Below are 26454 nucleotides of genomic sequence, written 5' to 3' on the forward strand. Positions count from 1 at the left end.
TTTGGAAAAATAAAATCCCACAGCTAACATCATACTTAATGATGAAAGCTTGAAACTTTCCCCTAAAATCAGAACTAAGCAAGGGTTTTTGCTCTTTCTTAATTTCACTGTGTATTATATGTGAGATTCTAGCTTGCACACTCAGGCAAGAAAAAGAAATAAAAGGCATCTGGATTGGAAAGAAAAAAAGTAAAGGTATACTTATTCTGAAATTACATGATCTTGTATATAAAAAATCCTAGGGTGCCCAGGTGGTTCAGTGGGTTGGGCCGCTGCCTTTGGCTTGGGTCATGATCTCAGGGTCCTGGGATTGAATCCCGAGTCCGGCTCTCTGCTCGGTGGGGAGCCTGCTTCCCTCTCTCTCTCTGCCTGCCTCTCTGTCTACTTGTGATCTCTCTCTGTCAAATAAATAAATAAAATCTTTTTAAAAAAAATCCTAAAGAAGCTTCCAAAAAACCCCACCTTATTTGTTAGATTTAATAAACAATTTCAGTAAGGTTGCAGGATACAATATTAATATATAAAAATCCATTGTATTTCTATGCACTAGTAATGGAAAACCCAATAATGAAATTTAAAAGAGAATTTCAGGAGCACCTGTGTGGCCCAGTTGGTTAAGCATCTGACTCTTCAAAAAAAATTTTTTTTCTCTACTTATTTTAGAAAGAGAGAGGAATCAATCAGAGGGAAGGGAAGGGATAAGCAGACTAGGCACTGAGCACGAACCCTGATGTGAGGCTTGATCTTATGACTTGAGATCATGATCTGAGCTGAAATCAAGAGTCAGACATTTAACTGACTGAGCCACCCCAGGCATCCCAAGCATCTGACTCTTGATCTCAGGATCATGAGTTCAAGCCCCATGTTGAGATCCACACTGGGTGTTTAGCATATTTTAAAAAGAGAGAGAGAGAACCATTTACAATAGAATGAAAAAGTAAAATACTTAAGAATAAATTTAACAAAAGAAGTGTAAGATTTTTACATTGAATATAAATACTTATTGAAAGAGATTAAAGGTCTAAACAAATGGAAAAATATCCTGTATTTATTGACCAGAGACAGGAATACTCCCCAAACTAATCTACAGATTCATTGCAATTCCTATTAAAATCCCAGCTGCCTTTTTTGCAGAAATTGATAAGCTGATCCTGAAATTCATATGGAAGTGCAAGGGATCCAGAATAGATCCCAAAGAAATCTTGAAGAAAAAAAAAGTTGAGGACTCATACTTCTTGGTGCCAAAATTTACCACATAGCTACAATGATCAACACAGTGTTTTACTGGCATAAAGACAGACATGGAATAAGACAGAGACTCCAGAAATAAACCCTTACATTTGTGGTCAGTTGATTTTCTACAAGATGCTAGGAAAATTTGATGAAAAAGGAATTATCTTTTCAATAAGTAGTTCTAGGGCAACTAGTCATCACCAACAAAAGATGGAAGTTGGAATCCCAACATCACCCTATATACACAAATTAATCCAAAATGGATCAAAGGCATAAATATATTATCTAAAGCCATAAAACGCTTGGGGCACCTGGCTGTTTCAGTTGGTGGAGCATGCAACTCTTGATCTTGGGGTTGTGATTTCAAGCTCCCATGTTGGGTATAGAGGTTACATAAAAATAAAATCTTAGAAAAAAAAACCCATAAAACTCTTAAGGGAAAACATAGATGTAAATATTTGTCTTAGATTAAGCAATGGTTTCTTAGTTATGATACAAAAAGCACGAGCAACAAAAGAAAAAAAAATAGATGAATTGGACTTCCCCAAAATAAAAACACTTTTGTGCTTCACAGGACACTATTAATAAAGCGAAAAGACAGCCCACAAAATAGAAGAAAATATTTGTAAATCACATATCTGATAAGAATCTAGTATCCAGGGGTGCCTGGGTGGCTCAGTGGATTAAGCTGCTGCCTTGGGCTCTGGTCATGATCTGAGGGTCCTGTTATGGAGCCCCCCATCGGGCTCTCTGCTCAGCAGGGAGCCTGCTTCTCCCTCCCCCTTGCCTGCCTCTCTGACTACTTGTGATCTCTCCCTCTGTCAAATAAATAAATAAAATCTTAAAAAAAAAAAAGAATCTAGTATCCAGAATATATAAAGGACTCTTACAACACAACAATAAAAAGACAAAGGACCCAATTAAAAATAGACAAAGGATTTGAATTAACACTTCTCGAAGATACATCAGAGGTCAATAAGCACATGAAAAGATGTTCAACATCACTAGTCATTAAGGAAATGCAAGTCAAAACTGTAATGAGATACTAATTCACACCATCAAGAATGGCTACAATAAAAAAGACAGACAATAACAAGTGTTGGCAAGGATGTGGGGAAAGTGGAACCCTCCTATAGTGCTGCTGGAAATGTACAATGGTATAGCCATTTTGGAATACATTTGACAGTCCCTAAAAATTCATCATAGAGTTCCATTTGACTCAGCAGTTCTACTCTTGTTACATACTCGGGAGAATGGGAGACACATGTCTACACAAATACTTGTACATGAATGTTCATAGCAACATTATCCATAACAAACAAAATGTGGAAACAATCCAAATGTCTATTACTTGATGGATAGATAAACAAAATGCGATACATTCATACAATGGAATCTCACGTTGGCCTAGAATGAATGAAGTCCTGATTTATGCTACAACATGGATGAGCCTTGAAAATGTAATAAGGGAAAGAAGAAGCCAGTCACAAAGAATCACATCTTATATGATTCCACTTCATGAAATTTCCAGAAGAGGCAATCCATCAATATGGAACATAGAGTAGTGGAACGTAGCGCTGAGAGGATGGAGTGGTGGCAGAGAGTCACTGCTAGAGGGTACACGATTTCTTTTTGCGGTGATGAAAATATTCTAAATGTACATTGTGATGATGGAGGCATAGTTCTGAATATAGCTTTAAAAAACCGAATTGCAGGGTGCCTGGGTGACTCAGTGGGTTGAGTATCCCACTCTTAATTTCAAGTCAGGTCATGATCTCAAGGTCGTGGGATCAAGCCCCGCATCTTGGGCTCCATATTCAGTGTGGAGTCTGCTTGGGATTCTCTCTCTCCCTCTCCCTCTACCCCTCCCTGCTGCTTGCATACATGCTCTCTCTCTAAAATAAATAAACAAATCTTAAAAAAAACCCCCACTGAATTGCATACTTTAAAAGGATTAATTTTATGGTATATGAATTATATCTCAATAAAGATGTTACAAAGGGGTCATGAGAAAACAATCTTGAATACAAAGAAAGAAAGAAAGCAATGGCTGCTTAAATCAGAGGCTGTCTAAAAATGTTAATAATTATTAAAAAGATGGGGGCACCTGGATGGCTCAGTGGGTTAAGCCTCTGCCTTCAGCTCAGGTCATGATCCCGCATGGGGCTCTCTGCTCTGCAGGGAGCCTGCTTCCCCCTCTCTCTCTTCCTGCCTCTCTGCCTACTTGTGATTTCTCTCTCTGTGTCAAATAAATAAATAATTTTTTTTAAATCTTAAAAAAATTTGTTAAAAAGAGAGAGAGAGTGAGACTCTGGAGTTAGGTTGGGAGAGGTACATTCGCTCTTTGTACTTTCTCAGTCCACGGTCTGATGAATCTTCCACTGTGTCCACAAGAAGAATAAGGAGGTAAAATTACAAAATATTAGACCCAAACGCACTTGTCCTGATGGTGAAATTGAAGCTGGGAAGGACTAAGCAGCGTGTCCAAGCTTCTACAGTTGGCTGGGACAAGAGCTGGAGGTAGAGTTTGGGGCTTTTGACTTGAGTCCCTGAGTTGTTGCTGCGACACTGTGTCCTGGGGGAGGAGAAGCAAGAGTCCCACGTTGTAGGAGTAACAGGATTCTCTGAAAAGCTTTTGTCCACATCCAAAAGCAGGAGAGGTAAAAGCATCAGGGAAAACAGTAGGATGGGTAACTCTTGGGCCTTTAGAGGTATGATCCTCATTTCCAGGACGTTCTACAACAGGGGAGAGAGTGAATCGAAAGTTCATCTGCCAGTGTGTGAATATTTGTTTCTAGCTGTGTGACCTTGGATAATCAGTCAGAGGCCCCTCTCTGAAAGGGAATTTATAATTTCTAAAGATACCTTCCAGGTCTAAGAATTAGGATTCTAAGTTCCTAAGCCCAGACTGCTAGAACTTGGGCAATTCTAAGTGTCCTAGAAGTACCCTTCTTATTCTCGGAATGACCTCAGAATATTTGGCTTAGGCCTGTCCCCTGACAGACAGACCACGGGAGGTCATGTTGGAGTTTACACAAGAAATAAACAAATCTGGAATAAATGTAAATAAGAGGCTCCCTAGCGCATCCTAAAAATCTCCTTCTGGGTGGCTTGGATTACTTTGATTCCTCCGCTTTTTAAAAAAAACTTTATTTATTTGACAGACTGAGATCACAAGTAGGCAGAGAAGCAGGCAGAGAGAAGAAGAAGTAGGCTCCCCACTGAGCAGAGAGCGGGGCTCCATCCCAGGACCCTGGGATCATGATCTGAGCCGAAGGCAGAGGCTTTAACCCACTGAGCCACCCAGATGCCCCTAATTCCTCCACTTTTTAATTCAATTCAACGTGTGTCTCATGATTAGATGCCTCATGCCAGCTGGCCTGAGGTTCAGGGTTTTGTACCCAGTTCAGCCAACTACTGCTGAGGTCTATTTGATGCAAAGCATTGTGCTCACTGCTCTCAGGGATGCAGAAAGAGGTAAAACATGATCCCTGCCCGGGAGCTCCCGGTCTGGAGGAAGAGGCATACAAACCACATCGTTTGAGCACAGAAGAAATGAAAAAGGCAAAAAAGTGATTATAAGCTATGTACTAAGGAAAAGAGATCAGGGAAAGCTACACAGGGGCCATATCTTCCATCTGAGCCTTGTAGAAAGAGAATTTTACTAGGTGAAGAGGGAAAGATATTTCTCTCCTCTTGGGCTAAGATCTTTGAGGAAAGAATAAGGTCTTATTTATCAACATGTTCCTGACACCTAGAATAATGCGTCATATAAGGAAAGAGCCCAGTATGTCTTTGTTCGGTAAGTGAATAATGAGTGGATTCTGGACTGCTATAACAGCACAAAAGCAAAGGGGATGAAAGTGCCCTGTATGTTTGGGGAACGGTAAATGGTCTGATGTGGCTGCTCTGAATTAAGTTTATGCAAGGAAATGTGGGAGATGGGATGAAACACTTGGGTACCAGATTATGTATGGCATGCTAAGCAGTTAAACTTAATTCTATGGGCTAACTAAATAGGTTATGTATTTACTCCTCTAGGGAAATATTAGCCTTGTTCATCTTTGTGTCCTTAATATCTAGAATAGCCACAGGGATTTGGAAGATAGACAACAAATGGCTGGATGAAAGAATGAACTCATGATTTTTGAGAAATGAAGCTATTTCATCCAATATCAGTTTATACTACTCCTCCTCCTCACTTTTATATGTAATTTTTAAAGATTTTTTTTTATTTGACAGAGAGAGATCACATGCAGGCAGAGAGGCAGGCAGAGAGAGAGGAGGAAGAAGGCTTCCTGCTGAGCAGAGAGCCTGATGCAGGGCTCGATCCCAGGACTCTGAGATCATGACCTGAGCCAAAGGCAGTGGCTTAACCCACTGAGCCACCCAGGTGCCCTATATGTAATTTTTAAAAAGATTTATTTATTTGAGAGAGAGAGAGAGAGAGTATGAACAGGGGGTAGGGCAGAGGGAGAGGTAGAAGCGGACTCCTCACTGAGCAAGGAGCCTGATGAGGGGTTCCATCCTAGCACTCCAGGATCATGATCTGAGCTGAAGGCAGATGCTTACAGAATGAGCCACCCCAGTGCCCCTATATGGAATTTTATACTTTCAGAAACACTTTTATCCTATTATCTCATTAAAATTTTTGCTGAACCACCCAACAAGTTCATTAGGAGAGAAGGGCAAGTATTATTCTCATTTTATTCTCATTTCCTGGCCAATCTTGTGAAACTGAATGAAGGAAACCTCTTTCAGAATGGAGCGGGGTGGGGGGGGGGCGGTGAGGGAGTGGATAGAGTTGTCTCCTGGGTGACTAAATCTGTTAAGCCTGTCTGACTCTTGGTTTTGGCTCAGGCCCTAATCTTAGGGTCATGAGATCAGGCCCCATAGCAGAGTTTGCTTAAAGAGTCTCTCTTTCCCCTCCCTTTCTGCCCCTTCCCCCTGCTCACTCGCTTTCTCTAAAATAAATAAAAGAATCTTTAAAAATAAAAATAAATAAATAAAATTAAAATGGAGCCGGGAGGCCAGCAGAGGGAGCTCTCACCCCATACCAACTCTGTCAAGAAAAGACAGACCTTGCATTCCCAGCAAGAAGAAGGAAGATTTTTCTCTTGGCCCAACAATAGCGCGGCCAATGAAAAACTGCCACACTCAGCCAATGAGAAATTATCATCCTCAACTCTCACTTTGCTCAAAGGGTCTTTCCTCCAAAGTAATACCTCCCAACTTACTCCTTTTTTCTCCTGAGTTGCCTATGGTTTTGCCCTAGTTGCTGGTCCCAAATTTCAAAATTCAAAAATCAATGAATGTAATTCCTTATATTCACAGGCTAAAGAAGAAAAAAACATGATAATCTTAATTGATGAAGAAAATGCATTAACAGAATTTAACTTCTGTTTATGATAAGATCTCTCAACGAATTAGGAACAGAAGGACACTTCTCTAACCTTTAAAAAAAAAAAAAAAAAAAAAAGTATGTACAAAAAGGCATCATACCTAATGGTGAAAGCCTGAATGTTTTCTCCCTGAAGTTGGGAACCCAAAAGGATGTTCACTCTTGCCACTCCTATTCAATATTATCCAGAAAATTTTAATTAATGCAACAAGACCAGGGAATAATGAAGACACATGGATTGGAAAGGAAAAAACAAAACTGTCTCCATTAGTAGTCAAAAATGATTGTCTATGTAGAAAATTCTATTTAATCTACCAAAAAACTCCTACAACTAATTAATGAATTTGTCAAAGTCTTAGGATTCAAAATCATAATATAAAAATCAATCATATTTCTATATAGAGACACAGTTGGCAACAAATAATTGGAAAACCAAATTAAATAAACAATGTAATTTATAACCACACCAAAGTAATGAAATACTTAGGGATAAATATAACAAAATATATGATGGATCTTTACACTGAAAACTACAAAATACCAATGAAGAAAATCAAAGGAGCCCAAATAAATGGAGCAATAGAATATGAGTAGGAGGCTCAATTCTGTTAGGATGTCAATTCTTTCTAAATTGAAATACAGATTCAACACATTCCCAGCCAAAATCCCAGCAGAGTTTTTTTTTTTAAGATTTTATTTATTTATTTGATGGAGAGAGAGAGAGATCACAAGTAGGCAGAGAGGCAGGCAGAGAGAGAGGGGGAAGCAGGCTCCCCGCCGAGCAGAGAGCCCGATATGGGGCTCGATCCCAGGACCCTGAGATCATGACCTGAGCTGAAGGCAGAGACTTAACCCACTGAGCCACCCAGGTGCCCAGGGTTTTTTTTTTTTTTTTTTAAATAGATGTCAGTAAGTTGATTCTAAAATTTATACGGAAAGACAAAAGAACTAGAAAGCTAAAACAATTTTGGAAAAGTAAAACAATGTTGGAGAACTCACACTATCTGGTTTCAAGACTTACTACAGTTACACACTAATAAAGACAGTGTGGTATTGGCAAAAGGATAGACACATGTGAATCAATAGAGTCTGGAAATAGATTGGCACAAATATGGCCAATTGATTTTTTTACAAAAGTACAATGGGGAAAGACTGTCTTTTCAGCAAATGATGCTGGAGTACTTGGGCATTCCCATGCAGAAATGTGAACCTTGACCTATACCTTGTATTTTCTATTTTAAAAATTCAGTTGAGGGGCACCTGGGCGGTTCAGTGGGTTAGAGCCTCTGCCTTCGGCTCAGGTCGTGATCCCAGCACCCCCCCCCCACCTACTTGTGTCAAATAAATAAATAAGTAAGTAAATAAATAAATAAGATTCAGTTGAAATGGATCATGGACCTGAATGTAGACCTATGAAACTTTTAGAAGAAAGCAAAGGAGAAAGATCCTTGTCATCTTAGGTTGGACAGAATTCTTAAATGCAACATCAAAGTGAAATTCATAAAGGGAATACTTGATAAATTTGACTCTCTAGGGATAGAGAACACATCGGTGTTGCAGGACTTAAGGGTGGGAGAAGGTTTTGCTCCAAAAGGGTAACTACATGGATGCTTTTAGGGAATGATGGACTATTCTGTATTTTGATTGTGGTGGTTATATGACAGCATTTGTCAAAACTCACAGAACTCTATGCCAAAAAGTAGTTTTTACTAATGTAAATTACAGTTAAGTTAAATAAATGCATATGTATATATACATGAATTTTTAAGTTTTCTTTTCATAATACTATCAAGTCACATCTAACAGATTCTTTATTTGTATAATTATTTTTCTCTTTTTTTAATAAGATCTTATTTATTCATTTGCCAGAGAGAGAGCACAAGCAGGAGGAAGAGGAGGCAGAGGGAGAAGCAGGCTTCCCACTGAGCAGGGAGCCTGACACAGGGCACGATCCCAGGACCCTGGGAACATGACCTGAGCTGAAGGTAGACACAAAACAGACTGAGCCACCCCAGGCATCCTCTAATTGTTTTTCTTGAGCCCGAGATTAGGACTGCCATAATGCCTGTTCATTTTTTCATTTCCTCTCCTTCCATAGAACCTGAAACTCTACCATCAGCCGTTTATTCTTTTTGAGTAGGTTCTTGTTTCTGGGTCGGGGAGGTCAGCCTCCTTTTACTGGGAGTGGTAAAATAACACACTACCTGTCATTAGCACTTTAGCAGGGATCCAGTCACTGTGGTAACTAGCTGTCACTGTGGATGGCAGTGAGCAGGCCTCTGAGGGGCCAGGACACAGGACAAATGTGGTCTGAGAGGAGGAAATTTCGGAGAAGAAGGGCCTGCGGCGATCGCAGCCATGCGACGCGAGAGGCTGGGGCTGGCCGCGGGAGGACAGCGGATCAGGGAGCAGAGCTGAGAGCACGCCAAGAACACACTGTGCTGACTTCACAGCTTTGCCTCCGGCTGGCTCTGGACTTCAGCCAGCGTCTCCTTGAGCTTTCATTCTCTCCCTTCTGAACCTGTCAAGTCTCTGCTCACAAGAGTTCCGTAGCATAAATAAGATCCTCGTCCTTTGCCTCCATTTATTCAATAAATAGTTATCATAACTGCGTCTAACACTCCCTTCTGTTTGAACAGCACGAAAGCCCTTTTATATCTACTTATCTTTGTTAATCCAAGAAATGGAGAATTCGCTCTGATTTCTCAGAAGGAAATAAAGTCTCAGAAAGGTTAAGTGATGAAGGCAGTTACTTTTTTCCCTACGGAGGCCTGGACCCTCTCCATTAGCTATACTCTGCTGCCCCCTACTGGGCGCATATCATTACGTACTAAATTCAACATACAGTTAACACACGGTTGTCCCAGACTGAGAGTTTACATTTGTTAACTTAATAAATACTTATTGAGATCTTACCATGTGCCAGTGGTGGTGGTGGTGGTGGGGAACAGACACAGTCCTTGTGCATACGGAGCTTATTATGTAGAGGGAGAGATAGAATTACACAAATAATAATGTGATTACAACTTGGATAAGCACTGTGAAATGTGGAGGGTGTAGACCAAGGGTGTGACACTCAGTCTGGAAGATCAGGGAAATCTAGCGCGAAGTGTAGTTCATAGGATTAGATTACTAGTTAGCTTGGAGAAAGAAGACCATGAGCTTAGCTTTTGCCTTTTCCAGTTTGGAAATCCTATGAGACATTCCAGTGTAGGTGTGGAATAAGCAAGTGGTATTTGAAATTGTGGTTATGGGTGAGCTCTCTCAGTAAGAAAAGAAGGAAAGGTAAGAGGGCTTATCACAGCCATGAGAAACTACTGGATTTAGAAGTCCAGTTTGGAAGATATGGAACTAGATCAGGAAGCTTGGAATGAGGAGCCAGAGAGACCCGGAGGAAGGTCAGGAGAGTGTCATAAAGTCAAAGCCAAGGGGAGAGTGTGTTTCAAGAGGAAGATTGTCAACTGTGGTGGAAGTTATGAACAAATCAAGTAGAACTTATTTACCTGGCTTACCTGGCAGAAAGCAGACTCAGTTTCAGAGGCCTGGAGTCTGAAAGATCCAGGCCAGGACTTCCTAGAAAAACCTCCAGGGGCCACCAGAATGTGTTGCCTTGGACAAGTCCTCATACTCTTTTTCACATACCACCCAAAATAATTTTGATAAATGCTGTCACCCTGTAATTAAAATATGTTTCCCTGAAACTGCTATTTTTAAAAGTCCCTTTGTTTCCTCCAGGATTTTTTTTAATTACCTCCGGCAATATACCCTGGTAAGACTCAGGGATTCAGGGCAGGCCAGGGGTATACCTTTCTGGCAAAATGGATCAAAGATCTAAATGGAAGAGCTAGGGGCACTGGCGTAGCTCAGCCAGTTAAGCTCTGACTTCTGGTCGGGTCATGGTCCCAGGGTCCTGGAATTGAGCCCCACATCAGGCTCTCTGCTCATGGAGGAGTCTGCTTATCCCTCTCCCTCTTCCCCTCCCCCAACTCAGGCTCACTTGCTCTCTTTCTCTCTCTCAGAGAAAGAAAGGAAGGAAGGAAGGAAGGAAGGAAGGAAGGAAGGAAGGAAGAGAGGGAGAGAAGGAGGGGGGAGGGAAAGGAAAAGCCGCTTGGAGTCTCATCCCCAGGAACTTTCTCAGGCAGAGTACCTATGGAAGTTGAGGATATGGAAATTAATTCCCTTAAAAATACCGGTACGTGACTACCTCTTGGGAAATCGTCATGTATCAGCGGGTTATTGCACACTTCCATTTGAAGGCCAGATTTGCAAAGGATTAGGGACAACCTAGAACTACTATCAGGTTCTTAGAACCTGGAACTGACTGATGGAGCTGGCTGGCCCTGATAAAATCAGACCCCGATTTTATTAATTTGATTTAATTTAATTTTTATTTTGTATGTTTATTTACAGACCCCCATTTTATTTTATTTTATTTGAAAAGATTTTATTTATTTATTTATTTGACAGAGAGAGAGAGAGAGAGAGAGAACAAGTAGACAGAGAGGCAGGCAGTGAGAGAGAGAGGGAAGCAGGCTCCCTGCTGAACAGAGAGCCCAATGCAGGGCTCGATCCCAGGACCCTGAGATCATGACCTGAGCTGGAGGCAGAGGCTTAACCCACTGAGCCACCAAGGTGCCCCTACAAACCCCCATTTTAAAAGCCTGAACTTGTATAAGGAGCTTCAGAGATAGGTGTGGGCAGTTTGGAGGGTCCTCCAAGACGCCTTCAGGCTCACGCATCTCCCACCACTCCAGGGGACCATCCTGAAACTGTATCACGACTCTCAGAAGCCAGAGCCAGCCATCAGGGCCTGCTGTCCTCAGTGAGATTAGAGTCCAGCCTGATTTAGCAACACGAGGGGGAGGTGGAACCGGGAAGCAATCGGACTGATTATTAAGCGCACCTGCCCAAACGGATCCACTGCGACTCATTCATTCTTCCAAATCCCATGTGCTAGGCAATGAGTGAGGTGCTGGGGTTACCGAAGAATCACAAGCCACAGGCCAAGCCCTGCAGAAGCTCGGGGAGAGAGACTTTTAAACACATGCTTGTAATTCATCGTAAGGAAGAGTAAATACGGCTTCAGTGCAAGAGCTGGGGGGAGCACTGAAGAAAGAGCATCTGGGGTAAGAAGGGCCAAGGAAAACTTCCCAAAGCAGGGGACATTTGAGTGATTTCTTGACAGGCATGCAGTGCACCAGACAGAAAAAGAGAGGGTGGGGGCAAGGTGGTTCAGGTAGAAAGAGCTTTGCAACCTGTGTAGAAGGGGCACGTGACCTCTGCAGTCACCCAGGGACTCTTAGAAGGGCCCCCATCCTTGTTCCGTGCTCTACCATCGCTCTTTTGAAATTCTCAATATTTTTTTAACCAAGGGCCCTGCATTTTCATTTTGCACTGGGCCCCACCCATTATGTAGCAGGTCCTGCGAGGGGATAAGACGAAAGCAGGGAGACCTGCCGAGAAGCTATTCCTGTCCTCCAAGTAAGAGATAATGAGAGGCTAAATTAAGATCATCTTGTCACAACAGCACTACAGACCCACATTATTCTTTTCAACACCTACCTAGTGTCCCTCTGTTTAGATGCAGCGGTTTCTCTAGTTAGAAAATATTTAGGTTGACTGTGATCTTTTGTAATCACAACGACTGCTGCAATGAATAATTCTGTACATTTGTCCTTGTACTCGTGTAAGGATTATCTCTCTAGAATCAATTTTCAAAATTAGAATTGATGGGCCAAGGGCATGCTCATTTCCAAGGCTGCCAGGCATTGCTAATTTGTGCTCCAAAGAAAGCATACCAATTTATACCCCTCCCACTAATACCTTTATTATACCCTCATTAACATTCTGTAATGTACAACTTTTTGAAATTTGCAGTCTTGTTGGTGAGAAAGCAAGAGCTCATTGTTCTAATTCGCCTTTCTTTAATTACAAATGAGGTTGGTCTTTTTTTTAAAGATTTTATTTATTTTTTGAGAGAGCAAGGGAGAGAGAGAGAGAGAGTGCAAGTATAAGCAGGCAGAGGGGCAGAGGGAGAGGGAGAAGCAGACTCCCTGCTGAGCAGGGAGTCTGATGTGGGGGACCTGATCCCAGAATCCCAAGATCATGACCTGAGCAGAAAACTGAGCCCGGCAGGTGCCCGAGGTTGATTGTTTTAAAAAAAAAAAAAAAGATTATAACTCCATTTATATTCTGTTAAGAGGAAACACATTTTGCCATTCTTGAACTGGGTTATAGGTTTTTTTCCTTATTGGTTTCTAAGAGCTGTCTTATGTTAAGAAAATGAAGAGTAAATATATTACCTATTCTGTTGTTTATTTATTATATATATATAAAAAATTTTGCCATACAGGTTAAGGCCTGAAGTTTTGAGACTGCCCACCTATGAACCGTTTTTCCTTCTACCTTCATATTACAACATATGCCCTCTTTTCAGGGAATGGCCTTTGGAGACTATTACACTTACTTTTAAAAAGTTCAACTCATATTTGTCTACTTTTCAAATAGATAATCCATCCACATAGTTAAAAAGTCAAAGGACACAAAAAAGTAGGCAGTGACAAATCTCCCTGTCATCCTGTCGCGCAGCCACATGGTTCCCCCCCGGAAAGCAATTACTGTTCTCAGCGCCCTGGGGATCCTTCCATATTTTACACGTTAACAGACAAGGGTGCGCGCGTGCACACACACATACACACACACACAAATACACACACACACACATTTGTTCTCCATTATCACACCAACAATGCCATACTCTACCCTGTATTCTGCACCTGGCTTTTTTTTTTTTTTTCATTTAACATTACATTTTGGAAACAATTGCCTATCAGTTCATAAAGTAATTCATTTTTTTAAATGGCCTCACAGTGTTTCACTGAATGTGCATCTTTTCCGAATACAGTCGTAAGGGGAAAATACACCTAAGTCATTGGATTTGAGGCTGGAGGGGGAGACAAAGGCGGCAAACTGAACGGGGCCTTCAGTACATCCTGAACAATCAAACCCTTTCCTTCCTTCTAAGCCTTTACCTTCCCATCTCTGCCCGTCAAAACTTCACACAGTCTTCCATTGCTTGTGTGTGTTAATGAGCGGCATGTATTGCAGATAAAACAGTGTAAAAAACTCCTCTGCTTACATAGGCTCATCCTAAATGCTACATCCTTTCTGAAGCTTTCCTTGAACTCTGTGATTTTTTTCCCCCAGCCAGAGTGACCTCACCCCCTTCTGAAATCCTATGGTAATTGTAATGTGTTGTGGTTGTCACATCCTCTATGTGCTCAAGTCTTCACTCTTGTACCTAAACACTGTCTCACTCACCCGATGCCTTCCCGAATGGCTGCTTAGTAATGTTTATAGAATCTCTGAGGTAATTAATGAACGAGAAAATATACAAGGAGTTAGGACATACGCTTCTATGCCAGACATTTGGGGTTTTTCCCTGGTTTGGTTGTTTTCTGGGTGCGTCATTGGCTAAATCACTTTTCTTCTCACCCTTTTCTTAGAATCCACGTCCTGGAACACTTGTGAGGATTCAGTGACGTAATGGGGATCAATCGCAATGCCCTTAATAAGCCCTCAATATGGGCTGGTTGCCATAGGGAATTCAGAAGGAAGAGAGAAGTCAAGGAGACTTCCTGAGCTGGGTGGTGCTCTCCAGCCTCCTGTCTATATTTGTTTTCAGGGGCACCTGGGTGGCTCAGTGGGTTAAAGCCTCTGCCTTCAGCTCAGGTCATGATCCCAGGGTGCTGGGATCAAGCCCTGCATCTGGCTCTCTGCTCAGCAGGGAGCCTGCTTCCCCCTCTCTCTCTGCCTGCCTCTCTGCCTACTTGTGATCTCTGTCTGTCAAATAAATAAATAAAATTTTTAAAAATAATAAATAAAAGAATAAATTTTTTTTTTTAAAAAAAGGATATATTTGCTTTCAGATTCCAAGTGAGAACTTCACTTTTTTCTATTCCTGTGTTCTCTTTTTGTCTTTATCTTTTGGGTAAATTTGTCTGGCTTCAGGCCTTGGGCACTCCAGCACGAAGGGCTACTCAACTGTTTCTTAACTTTATGAGAAGCAAGGATCTCTACCCTATGGTTGAGCTAGCAGGTTATTTTCTTCCTCTGCAGTGTTAAAGGAAAAAAAATCAGTGACCCTTGGGGAAGACTTAATTCATGGAAGGAGGAGTGTTGTCATAGGTATAGAGTCTACCGCAATGGAATTTTGCAGTGGGGGAGAGAAATTGGGCTCAGTTATGAATACAGCATGAGCAAAGGAGGGCATCTATAATTAAGGAACAGGGCAAGGGCCAAGTGATAGAAAATTACAAAGAAGAAACATCAGGGGTAAGGGGGATTCTGGCTGAGCAGACCTAACAGGACTCTTGCTGAAGACAGGCCAGGATGACCAGACATCATCGGGGAGACAGTGGAAAATGAGGGACCTGATCAGATAGCACGGGGATCAGACATTGAAGGGGGAGGGGCTCTGGATAAATTGAGTTACCAAAGTTTTTGGTAAGACTAGGAAGTGCACGCAGATGGGCCTAGGAGAAAGTTTAGAAGCCTGACCACAGTTTGGTCAAGCAAAGAATCTTTGTCATTGAATAGAAGGCATTCTGATATCAGCAACAGGATCGAGAAACAGACAAAGTTCCATAACTATTAACATAAAGAACACAGCGCCTTGGGGCTCCCGGAATTCTAGTCACAACAGCCTTATTATTCACCTCCCTTGTACAGGGGGACAGTCGTGAAGAAAGCATCCCCCATCTGCTGGGCAAAAAGTAAGTAACCAACAAATGCCAATTCCCCTCTAATCTCTTGTCTGCACTGCTGCACTGGTACCAAATTTACACTCCCTTTGTACACCTGCATAATCGTGGATGCTGCTTCTGCCATTCTCTTCCCTTTCTCCCCCAGGATCAGTTTCCCCCTCTCTACTGGATTGTTCTAGGTCAACTTATAAATATTATTCCTCCCACGAGGAAAACAAACAAAAACAACCCTCTTTTCACTACTTCCTCCTCCAGCTGCCACCTATTCTCCTTCCCTTTGTAGCAAAATTCCTTGGAAAAGTGTGGGTGTACTCAACATTTTCAATTCCTCAACTGTGCCCTCTTGAACTTATTCCAATCAGATGACTGACCCCTACAAGCCACCAAAAATGCCCAAGATCACCAATAGCTCCACACTGGTCAATCCAATTATGATTTCTTAATCTTCGCATGACAATCTGAAAGGAGCATTTAGTCTAGTTGATTACTCTCTTTTCCTTAAAACACTTTCTTCACTTGGTCTCCAGGATTTCTCATGATTCTGGATTTTTCTTCTTTTGTCTCTTCCTGCTCAGTGTCTTTTTGATTCCTCTTTATTTTCCCAACCTCGACATATTGGATTTGCTCGGCAGCCGCTTAACTCACTGAGCCACCCAGATGCCCCAATCCCTCGGCTTTTATATCCTGTCTTTGTTCTGAGAACCCCCCAATTCATTTTCCAGTCTAGACTTCTTTTCTGAAGTCAGACTCACATATGAAACCGCCTATTTGCCACATCCACTTGGATGTTTAATAGACATCTCCCACTTAATATGTCCCCAACCAAGCTCTTGATAGTTCTCTTCAAACCAGCCACTCCTGCAGCCTTCTTTGTGTCACACAACAGCAACTCCACTCTTCCAGTTACTCAAATGTTTGGTGTCATTTGACTCTTCTTTTTTTCCTCATCCCTCCTGTCCATCCATTGCCATGTTCTGTCAACTCTACTTTCAAAATCTATTGAGACGCCAACTATGTCTCCCATCCCTGCTTGGACCCTGGTCCATATCACCATCATCCTGCATTAGGAGTCTTACCATGGCCGCCTAGCTAACCTTTCTGATTATGGCCCTTCAACCTGCTCTGAGTACAGCAGTCAAAGTGATTCTGTTAAAGGTAAGTCAGAAGATGTCTTTTCTGGTCTTAAAATCTTCCATGGGCTTTTTTATTTCAAGAAATGTACCTCCCCTCTATAACCTTCATCCCTAGTACTCTTTTTTTTTTAATTAATTAATTTATTTGACAGAGAGAGAGAGAGATCACAAGTAGGCAGAGAGAGGGGTGGGGGGGGAGCAGGCCCCTGCTGAGCAGAGAGCCTGATGTGGGGCTCCATCCCAGGACCCTGGGATCATGACCTGAGCTGAAGGCAGAGGCTTTAACCCACTGAGCCACCCAGGCGCCCCCATCCCTAGTACTCTTGCCCTTCCTCCACTCCACCACACTGGTCTCCACATTATTCCTCAAACCTGCCAGCCATGCTCTTGCTTCAGAACTTTCCCCCTTGCTGTTCTCTCTGTCTGACTTCATTTCTCCCAAATACCTGCAGAGGCTACTCCCTTATTCCTTCAGACCTTTACTGAAAACTCACTTTCTTTTCTTTTCTTTTTTTTTTAAAGATTTTATTAATTTATTTGACAGAGATCACAAGTAGGCAGAGAGGTAGGCAGAGAGAGAGGGGGAAGCAGGCTCCCTGCTGAGCAGAGAGCCTTATTCGGGGCTTGATCCCAGGACACTGGGGTCATGACCTGAGCCAAAGGCAGAGGCTTTAACCCACTGAGCCACTGAGGTATCCCGAAAACTCACTTTCTTACTGAGACCTTCCCTATCCCAGATCTCTCTCTCTCTCTCACACACACACACACACACCTTTCAGCTTTCATATCCTAGTTCCCTGCTTTTCTCAACAGCTATTACTTTCTAATATACTACAGATATCAATTATTTTGCTTGTCTGCCACACCAGGATAATGCAGGTTCTGTGAAAACAGGGAGTTTGATTTGATTTGTTTATTACTCTATCCCAGCACCTCAAATCCTGCCGGGCCCATCCAGGTGTTTAATAAATATTTGCTGAACAATTTGCTGAAATGTTATCCTGTCACTCCTTTATTCAAAGCCCTTTGGTGAGGTCCAGCAGCTCAGAACAGGGTTTTCAAACTTTTTAATCTCAGGATCCCCTTTAAACTTCTAAAAATTATCAAGAACTCCAAAGAACTTGAATTATATCTATTGATCATTACCACTAGTAATCAAAGCTGAGAAATTGTAAAATATTTTCATATTAATTCATTTAAAAAACAGTAATAAACCAGGTAACATAAATAACATTCTTGTGGTAAATAGCTATGATTTTAAAAAAAAGAAATTAGTGAAAAGACTGGTATTGCTTTACATTTTTTTTAAGAGAGAGAGAGAGCGAGCAAGTGGGGGAAGGAGCAGAGGGAGAGAGACAAACAGCCTCTGTGCCAAGCATCATGCAGGGCTCGATCTCAGGACCCTGAGGTCCTGACCTGAGCTGAAATCAAAATTTGGAAGCTCAACGGACTGAGGCACGCAGGCATCCCTGCTTGACATTTTTGACAACCTGTTTACTGTCTGACTTAATAGAAGACAGTTCTATTCTCCTGTCTACTTCTGTAATCTGTGAAGCCTCAAAAAAACCCACACAGCGCCCTCAGGTGGGAAGGAGAGTTAAAGAGACAATGCTTAGTATTGTTGGGAAAATAGTCATGATCTCACAGACCCCCTGAAAGGGTCTCAGCCACTCTCTGAGAATTGCTGGCCTCGAACATGAAGTCCAAACTCCTCAGCGTGGCACTTGTCTTTTTCTGTGTCTTTGGATATACAGTTCCTTTTGCACTCTACACAGCAAATTCCTACTGGTCATTCAAGGCCCATCTCACCTCCTGCCACCTCTAAACAATTAGTTGTTCCCTCCTCTCTACTTTCCTAAAACTTTTCTTTTATTGCACATGTTGTGCTATCTTCTTGCTATCTATATGTGTCCATCTCCTCAGCTGACTATCTTTCTAAAGGAGACAACTATAACCTAATCTTTGTATCCACGCCCAGTTAGCACCCAAAAGATACTTAATAAATATTTGTTGAATAAAAAAGTTAAGAGAGGAGGTGAAGGGAGAAGGGTTCTAGTTTCCCTACAGCCAGCTCTCGTACTGGCATAATGAGTCCTGGTAAGATGATCAATATTTAAGTTTCTCCCAACATCTGCTCAGTTGACTATGTAGTTTACAAAGTGAATCCCAACCATTTGTGTAGTCCTTCTAATGAAGCAGAGAGGGAAGGGTCATTAGTTTTACTTTACAAATGAGGAAACTGAGGCTCAAGGATATGAAATGACTCTCCCAAGGGTGCACTACAAATTAGTGACAGCCAATACTGAATCCAGGTATCTGACTCTAAGACCTGTGCCTTTTCCATGAAAAAAGGGAAAAGAAAAGCCGTGCCCTGGTGAGTTCATCTTACAGTGTTACTCTGATGCCTCTAAACCTCCTCTTGGGCTGGCTTCACAATAGACTCCAGACCTTCTCTACTAGGGACCTGCCTTAGGGTTATATTCTATAAGCATCCATTTGCTTATACCAAAATTTCCTTCTTTATCATTAATTACCTACAGCCACCCATGTCCACCATTCTTGATATCTGGCTTGAATGTACTATTTCCTCCTGGAATGCACCCTTTCCCAAAGCTTCCAACATTGGGTAATTTGCTGCTCTTTCCTCAATATTTCCATAACACTTCCTTCCCATCTCTGTCATAATTTAGCATGAATCCATGTGACTAGCTCTGCCCCTATCTTCCTGCTAGACTGTGAGCAGGAAATCAATGGTGTGTATACAGTCCTCAATCTCTGTGATCTCCCTGATACTGCCAAGTGTTCTTCGTCTCCTTGAAATGTTCCTCCCCTTTCCCATATACTCCATGATTCCCATATAATCCAGCCTTTCCTCAATCTTTGGAGCACTCTTTAGACAGAATATGTATGTCTCAACGCAGGGCCTGCAGCTTTGCTTTTTCTACTCCAATCTCTCAGTTTCAACTATCACATTGATCTCAAGGTTTCTAAAATGTCCACTCTCCACCCTCTTCTGAATTTATTCCTATGCCCATCTCAGGGATCTTATCATTGCCGTGGCCTCGGCAAGCCTAAAACTGTTTACCATCTTCCTCCTTATGATACATACCTCCATTTCTGTAAAGACATTATAGTCCATCTTCCTGGACTTGTTATCACTCCAAACTCCTTTCCTTCTTTTTGGCCCAATGTCTCTTAACTCTCTTCCCCCAACCCTATCCTAGAAAAAATGTGTTCTGAGGTCAGATTGCTTCCCACTCTGCCACTTGTGAATCATGCAAATTTGGCAAACTTATTCAGAGCCTCCACTTCCTTATTCTAAATTGGGGGTGTTAATAGTGTCTGTTTCATAGGTTTATTTATGAGGATTAAATGAGATATAACACAGTTAAGGGCTTAGCCCAATGTTTATTACATACTAGGCATTTAATAAGTGTTTGTTATTATTGTCATCATTATTTCTTTACACTGAGACTATTGTAGTCATCTCCAACTAATTTCTGTTTCCTCTGGTCATCATTCTGTACACTGGAAGGGGAACTAATACGGAACATTTCTTAAGTGCCAAGCACATCATCTTAAGAACAACCTTATGCATTAAAATCAACATCATTCTGAAAAATGGAAGAGAGTCAATACATGAACATAGGTCTGACTCCTAAGCTTGTTCCCTTTCCCCACCTCCAAAGTACCAAGTAACCATAAAACACCATTTCCCACATACTATCCTGCTTAAAAGAGCTTTCAACCACCACCACCCCCATTTCCCTTCCCAAATTCATTATCCTGGAACCGACAGTCTTCTGCTTCCTTCACTCCCAGCACTTAACTATGGGATCCCTGTGCTCCAGAGAAATGATCTACAGCCCCAACCACATCCTGTGCCCCTCATCTTCCTACCTGCCATGCCCTCCCCATTCTCCTTCCCTTATTTAAATCCAGCCTTTCCTCAAGACCTAGTTAGAGCCCCCACTCCCTTCATAATACCTGTCCTGACTTCATCCTGTCCCCCATCAAGCCTGTCCTGACCCCTGAAGCATCTGCCTGGATCCTTTTTGACACTTGGTGTTTGCTGCCCTGTGTTTCTTTGCACTTCTGTTTTTGCACCCAGCTGTAAACCTCTACACTTCAGGGAATCAGCCTCCTTTTTGTTTTTTGTTTTTTTTTCTTTTTAAGTCCCAAGTAGCCCAGAGTCCTACATATATATAGAAAGTGTTCGATACATATGGGTTGTTTTGGATGAAAGATGATCTTCCCAACTGGTTGATCACTCTCCAACTAAGGGGGGCGGTGAGAGAATGAGCTTCACCTTAATTTTACCTAATGTCTCCCAGGGATGCTCCCCCCAAAACACTCCTCAAATCTATTCCTTAGTGTCCCACCATCCCTGCCCTCCTTTCTCCAAGGCCCCCCTCTCAGACCCTCTCCGCCAGGGCCACCGGCCCCACCCCCGCCGTTACCCCAGGGCGTCTCCTCAGTTCCTTCCCCCAGTGCTGTCTCCCATACCCCCTCCTCCAGGGCCACCCCCTCAGACTCCGTCCCTCAGGGCTAGTCTTTTGGCTTCGGATCCCGAACCCAGTATATCTCCCCCAGAGCCATAGCGCGGTCTACCTCTGCGACTATTTATTTAGCCTCTTCCCCCTCCCTCAGGGCTGCCCCCAGACCCCCGCCTCCGGTTCCACCCCTTCGGACCCTCCCTTCGGAGCTGTGCTACGGACCGCTGAGACCCCTCCCCCGCACAGCTCCCCAGCCAGTGCCCTAGGGCTGGCCCGGAGCCGCCGCCCCCGTGGTCCGGCCCGGGTGCTGCCCGGGTGCCCCTGGCCGCCCCCCGCCGGGGCGGGGCGCGCGGAGGCGGGGGCGCGCTGGCGGCCGAGGCGGCGGCGGCGGCGAAGACAGGCGGGCCGGGCGCGTGTCCGCGGCGCCGTGACTCGGCGGCTCCGCAGCGGCTGCAGCGGGAGGACCCGGCCGGAGCCGCCGCCGCCGCCGCCGCCGCCGCCATCGCAGCCGGGCGGCCGGGCCCCGCCGCGGGGATGCCGAGGAGCCGGGGCGGCCGCGCCGCGCCGGGTCCGCTGCCGCCGCCGGGCCGGGCCCCGCGCTGGAGCCGCTGGCGGGTCCCCGGGCGGCTGCTGCTGCTGCTGCCGGCGCTCTGCTGCCTCCTGGGCGCCGCGCGGGCGGCGGCGGCGGCGGCGGCGGCGGCGCGGGCGGCCGAGGCGGAGGCGCCCTTCGCCGGGCAGGTGGGGCTGGCGCGCCGGGCCGGGGCGGCGGGCTCGGGGCCTCCGGGCAGGGCGGGGGGCGGCGCCGGGGCCGGGCCTGGGCCGGGGCGGGCCGCGTCTGCCGCTGGGGGCGCGGGGGTGGCGCGCGGGGGTCTGCGCCTGGGGGCCCGGCCGGGGGTTGCCCAGGGCAGGGGCCGGGAAGGGCCGCGGGGCTGGGAGCTGCTTCAGCACCGCGGACAGGGGCAGCAGGCGGGGGCGGAGCAGGAGGGTCGGGATTGTTGTGGTGGCGGTGGGGTGTGTGGCCTGCATGACTATGTGTGAGGGAAACCGTACAACGCCTCGGAGTAAATAGTAAGCGCAGCCAGTATGTTGTGGGCTGGGAGAAGAAACCAAGGATGTTCAAGCTGGAGAAGAGAGGATGGGGGGGTGGGGGACGGGAGGGCGGGGGAAGGACTCGATCACTGTCTTCGTATCTGAAGAGCTGTCACGTGGAGGAAGAATAGTCTTGCTCTGAGTCGCCCCACAGGGCAGAATTAGGGTCAACAGGGGTGGGGGTAGGGGTTGCAAGAAGACAAATTTCAGCTCAATATTAGAAGAAGTTTGTAACAATCAGAGCTGCTCAACCAGCTTAGGAGGCAGTGAGCTGCTCATCGGGGACATGTGCAGGCAAAAGCTCGTTGGGGGGGGGGGGCTTGGATGGATACATGCATAATAATAACAATAATGGCAACTAGTATTTACTGATGAGCCAGGCCTGGTGCTGTGATTTATATTAATAATCTAATTTCAATCTCATGACTACTTTATGAGATAGTTGTCATTATTATCCCCCTTTGGAGATGAGGATACGAACTTCGAGAGCTTCAGTAACTTGCCCAAGGTCACACAGCTATGGAGCAATGATGTTGGAATTCTACCCTAGGCAGGCTGACTCTAGTCACCATGTATTTAACCATGACACTATTCTATATCACCGAGAAGGGGTTGGGGGCGGTAGTTGGACTAGGTAATTTTTCTGGTCTCTTCCAACCTGCAAGTCTGCAGTTCTAATATGTGCTAAGTAATAAGTTAGGACAGTAGCTCTCTGCCAAGGAAAATTAGAGTGATTGCCTCAGTTATCCTGTGAGATTGAGCCCATTTGCTGCAGCAGGCAGTCTGTTCAGAAGAATGTGCCAGAACAGGGATTCTTAACTGGGCATGGGACTCGGGGGACTGAAATTTTGTGCTAGATTGTGTTTGTGCATGCAAATGTATTTTTCTAGAAGAGAATCCCGAGATTTCTTCAGATTGTCAAAGGGGTACACGATCCCAAAAAATTAGGGTGTGTAAAAAGTCTCTTTTGCCCCGGTTGGTATTTGTCTTTCAAAGATCTATCATTGCTCATTGACTTTTAGTGGAAACTTTCCCTCTCCTGTTTGTGTTTTCAGCTTTATTACATCTCAAAGTAATGTGTTTCATAGGTTTATACCCTATAAAAAGTCGGATTCCCTTAGTCTTCCTGAGTGCAAAGAGTGAGGTAGAAGACCCGGCCTGGGATTTAGGCCGCCTGGGCTCTAATCTGACCTTGGCCCCTGGTGGCTTCTTGACCTTGGACCATTTCCTTGCCCTCTCTAGGCTTGAATTCTACCATCTCAAATATAAAGAGATAGGGCTAGATGACCTCAACTCTGAAACCCTTTTATTCCTGTGATATTTCAAGCATCAGGAGGAGACTATTTGCTTAAATATGTCAGGATGTGGAGGAAAGGTTATGCATACCCATGCCTTATCCTTATCAGCTTTATAGGCTTTGATTATTCCTCCTCTCTTAGCCTTTGTCTTTTCATGCGTGAGCTTCCCCCTTATGACCAGCCACCCATAGAAGAGCCACATTCATCCTCTGGGTCATTGTAGTTGCCTTTTTTTAGATATCCTTGGCCCTAGTTTTCAATAGATATAAACCTGACCACTGTCCCAGATGTGGGACTCTGTAGTCTGGCACAAAGGAATGATGATTCCTTCTTTGGTTTTCAGCTCCATTCCCACTCCTGCCTATCCCTTTGTCAGCCTTCCTGACCCACACGTTAGGACACTGCCTTTAGGAAACAATCTGCAGTAGTTCTCCGATCCCTTTCCTGTGTCAAAACTGATAGCCTGGAACCCAACACCCCGTATGTGGATTATTTTTATCAGAGTGCATTACCTTATGTTTCCTCACGTTGACGTTTACCTGCCATTTTGCATCCCACTCAGTACCCTCCTTTAGCTCTGTCTCCTTCGGCAGAGCATTTCCCTTCCTTCAAAGGTTTGAGAGGACCTGCAGTTCTTGAAATTTTCACTTTGCTCTACTTCTGGATCACTTATAAAAAATTTACATGAGACAAGTCCCAGCATGGTCTCCTGGGGCCCCCTGAACTCTTCATTTCCTTTCATTGTAAGAAGTGACCCTATATTTCTATTGTTTCCTATTTCTAAGTGACCCGATTAAAAAAAAAAAAACCCACTCTTAATTCCATGATGACTCCATTTTCAATGTCTAATATATTGCCCAAAAGTTTCTAAAAGATAGAAGAATTATTTCCTCTGCTTCTTTCAAAAATTTGCTCCTAATTATCCCTTCGTTGAACACTAGCAGCTCACGTGATTGAAACCTTACAGAAATATGGTTGCTTTTCAGCCAGCAGATAATATTTAACTCCTCTTTCTGTTTTTTAAATCCTCTGGAGTCTGAACCCACACGACCTCCTCTCTGGAAGGCTGTGTTTCCCACTGCTCATCGGTATACAGTCTTACTGCAAACAAGCTTGTCTCTCCTTTATCCTAAGACAAACTAACTACCCACGTTTCTCTGCACGTCACATGACGTTTGTGTCAGTACCTCCACTCATCCATCTGTGACCTTTCCTTACAGTTTCAGCCCAAGCCCCACTTCTTCAGGAAACTCCCTGTCTCCTCTAATTATTTATTCCTCTCTTTTCAGGTTAACACTCTGAAGCAGCCCCAGCCAGTTTGCCATTTAATTTTTTTTTTTTTAATACATAAACATCATTTGGGCAGTTCTTAGGCAGGGCCTGAACACATCTTCTGGTTTTAGATCTAACATAATCCCCAATACTCATCATTAATTACTCAATAAGCATTCGGTGACTCCTACTCTTTGTCCCTTGTGCCAAAAAGTTACATGGATCTGAAATAGATGCTTATGGATAGGGTGGGTGCTTCTAAAATGCTTGTTAGGGATGGACTCATTGCCCATCTGTCCTTCTTTCATTGGAAACAGAGGTTATTCCTTTTGGCAGTGGTCCCACAATCTCACCCTTGAAAACCTGCTCAGTAGGTCATCATCTGGTGGTAGTGACATACCACAGAGAGGCACTGAGAGGTGGCCGTGATCCTAGAGATCACCAAATAAGCACATGGTAGTACCTAATAGACACTTCTTTTTTTTTTTTTTTTTAAAGATTTTTTATTTATTTATTTGACAGAGAGAGAAATCACAAGTAGGCAGAGAGTCAGGCAGAGAGAGAGAGAGAAGCAGGCTCCCGCTGAGCAAAGAGCCCGATGCGGGGCTCGATCCCAGGACACCGAGATCATGACCTGAGCCGAAGGCAGCGGCTTAATCCACTGAGCCACCCAGGCGCCCCCCTAATAGACACTTCTTGAATTGCTGGGAGTTGCCCATGGACTCTAAATCTGATAGTAGGTGATTCAGGACTTGAAACTTCTCCCTGGTCTCCTGACTTCTCAGTTGAAAGCATTTTCACTATCTTTGGCTTTTAATTTTATATCTCTGATCTATCATTACCAAAAGACAAAATGAAAAGAAAAAGAAAAACAACCCAGCTCATTCAATCTGTTTTCTCCTTCGCATTCTTGAGTTTTTCTTTTGTATTTTGCACATCAGGGGGTCCCACTGATTCCCTAATTGGCTTCCTGTGTCGGTTTATTTAAAGCATCCCTTTCTTTTATTATTAGCTGAGTAGAATGCCCCACAGATAGTGTTTTGGCCCTGCTACTTTCCAGTTTGATTCTGAGGAAGGTCAGTACAGACAGAGACAAGCTGATCAACATGGGTCACACAAATAATGGAGTATGACAGGGGGACCCAAGGCATAATGGACTCTTGCCCTCTAGACCAGTTTTGAGGGAACTGCCCTGAGTGGATAGAGAGCATTCTTTGGTTTGCATCTATAGTCAAGAAAAGTTAGAGCCCCAGTGAGTTTAGCAAGTGAGGCAGGCCTATTAAGAAGCACAAACAGATTCCCAAACCATCAATTTCTTTTAATATGATCATGGCCTCCAATTATAGCTTCATTCTTGTCTGGGGGGAAAAAAAAGTTCTCAGGAAGTTCTCCCTTTTACCTAATCTGAACCTAGTCTGCTGCACTTTAATTCATTTCTCTTATTATTACTGTGGTTTTTTTCCCTATGACTTTAACAGCCTCATATCTGAAAGGAGCTTTGCACTTTCCAGATGCCGTCATGTGTGTGGCCCCCCTTGGTCCTGGCAACAACACCATGAGTGAGACGGGGAAAATACTGTCATCATTTTATAGATGTGCAAACAGAGACTCTGAGAAAGGATGTGACCTGTCCACAGCTTGTCCAGGGACCCACATGTAGCTAATAAACAGTAAGGCTAGGACTAGAAGCTAGATTTTTTTTTTTAAGATTTTTATTTATTTATTTGACAGACAGAGATCACGAGTAGGCAGAGAGGCAGGCAGAGA

At 43.8% G+C, this 26454-nt stretch overlaps 2 protein-coding genes across 2 annotated transcripts in view; one reads left to right on the forward strand and one right to left on the reverse strand.

The window, feature by feature from the left end:
* The window catches only part of TRPC4AP (transient receptor potential cation channel subfamily C member 4 associated protein), a 265655-nt gene that overhangs the window by 117578 nt on the left and 121623 nt on the right, over window positions 1-26454 (reverse strand). The window lies entirely within an intron of this gene.
* MMP24 (matrix metallopeptidase 24) overlaps window positions 21548-26454 on the forward strand; it is a 43020-nt gene continuing 38113 nt past the window's right edge. Inside the window, exon 1 of the mRNA XM_082746161.1 lies at window positions 21548-21766. Coding sequence (XP_082602287.1) covers window positions 21563-21766 — 204 coding nt within the window. The 5' untranslated portion in view covers window positions 21548-21562. The remainder of the gene's footprint in view (window positions 21767-26454) is intronic.

This window comes from Mustela nivalis (genome assembly GCF_964662115.1).
Source record: "Mustela nivalis genome assembly, chromosome: 8".
NCBI classification, from domain to species: Eukaryota; Metazoa; Chordata; class Mammalia; order Carnivora; family Mustelidae; genus Mustela; species Mustela nivalis.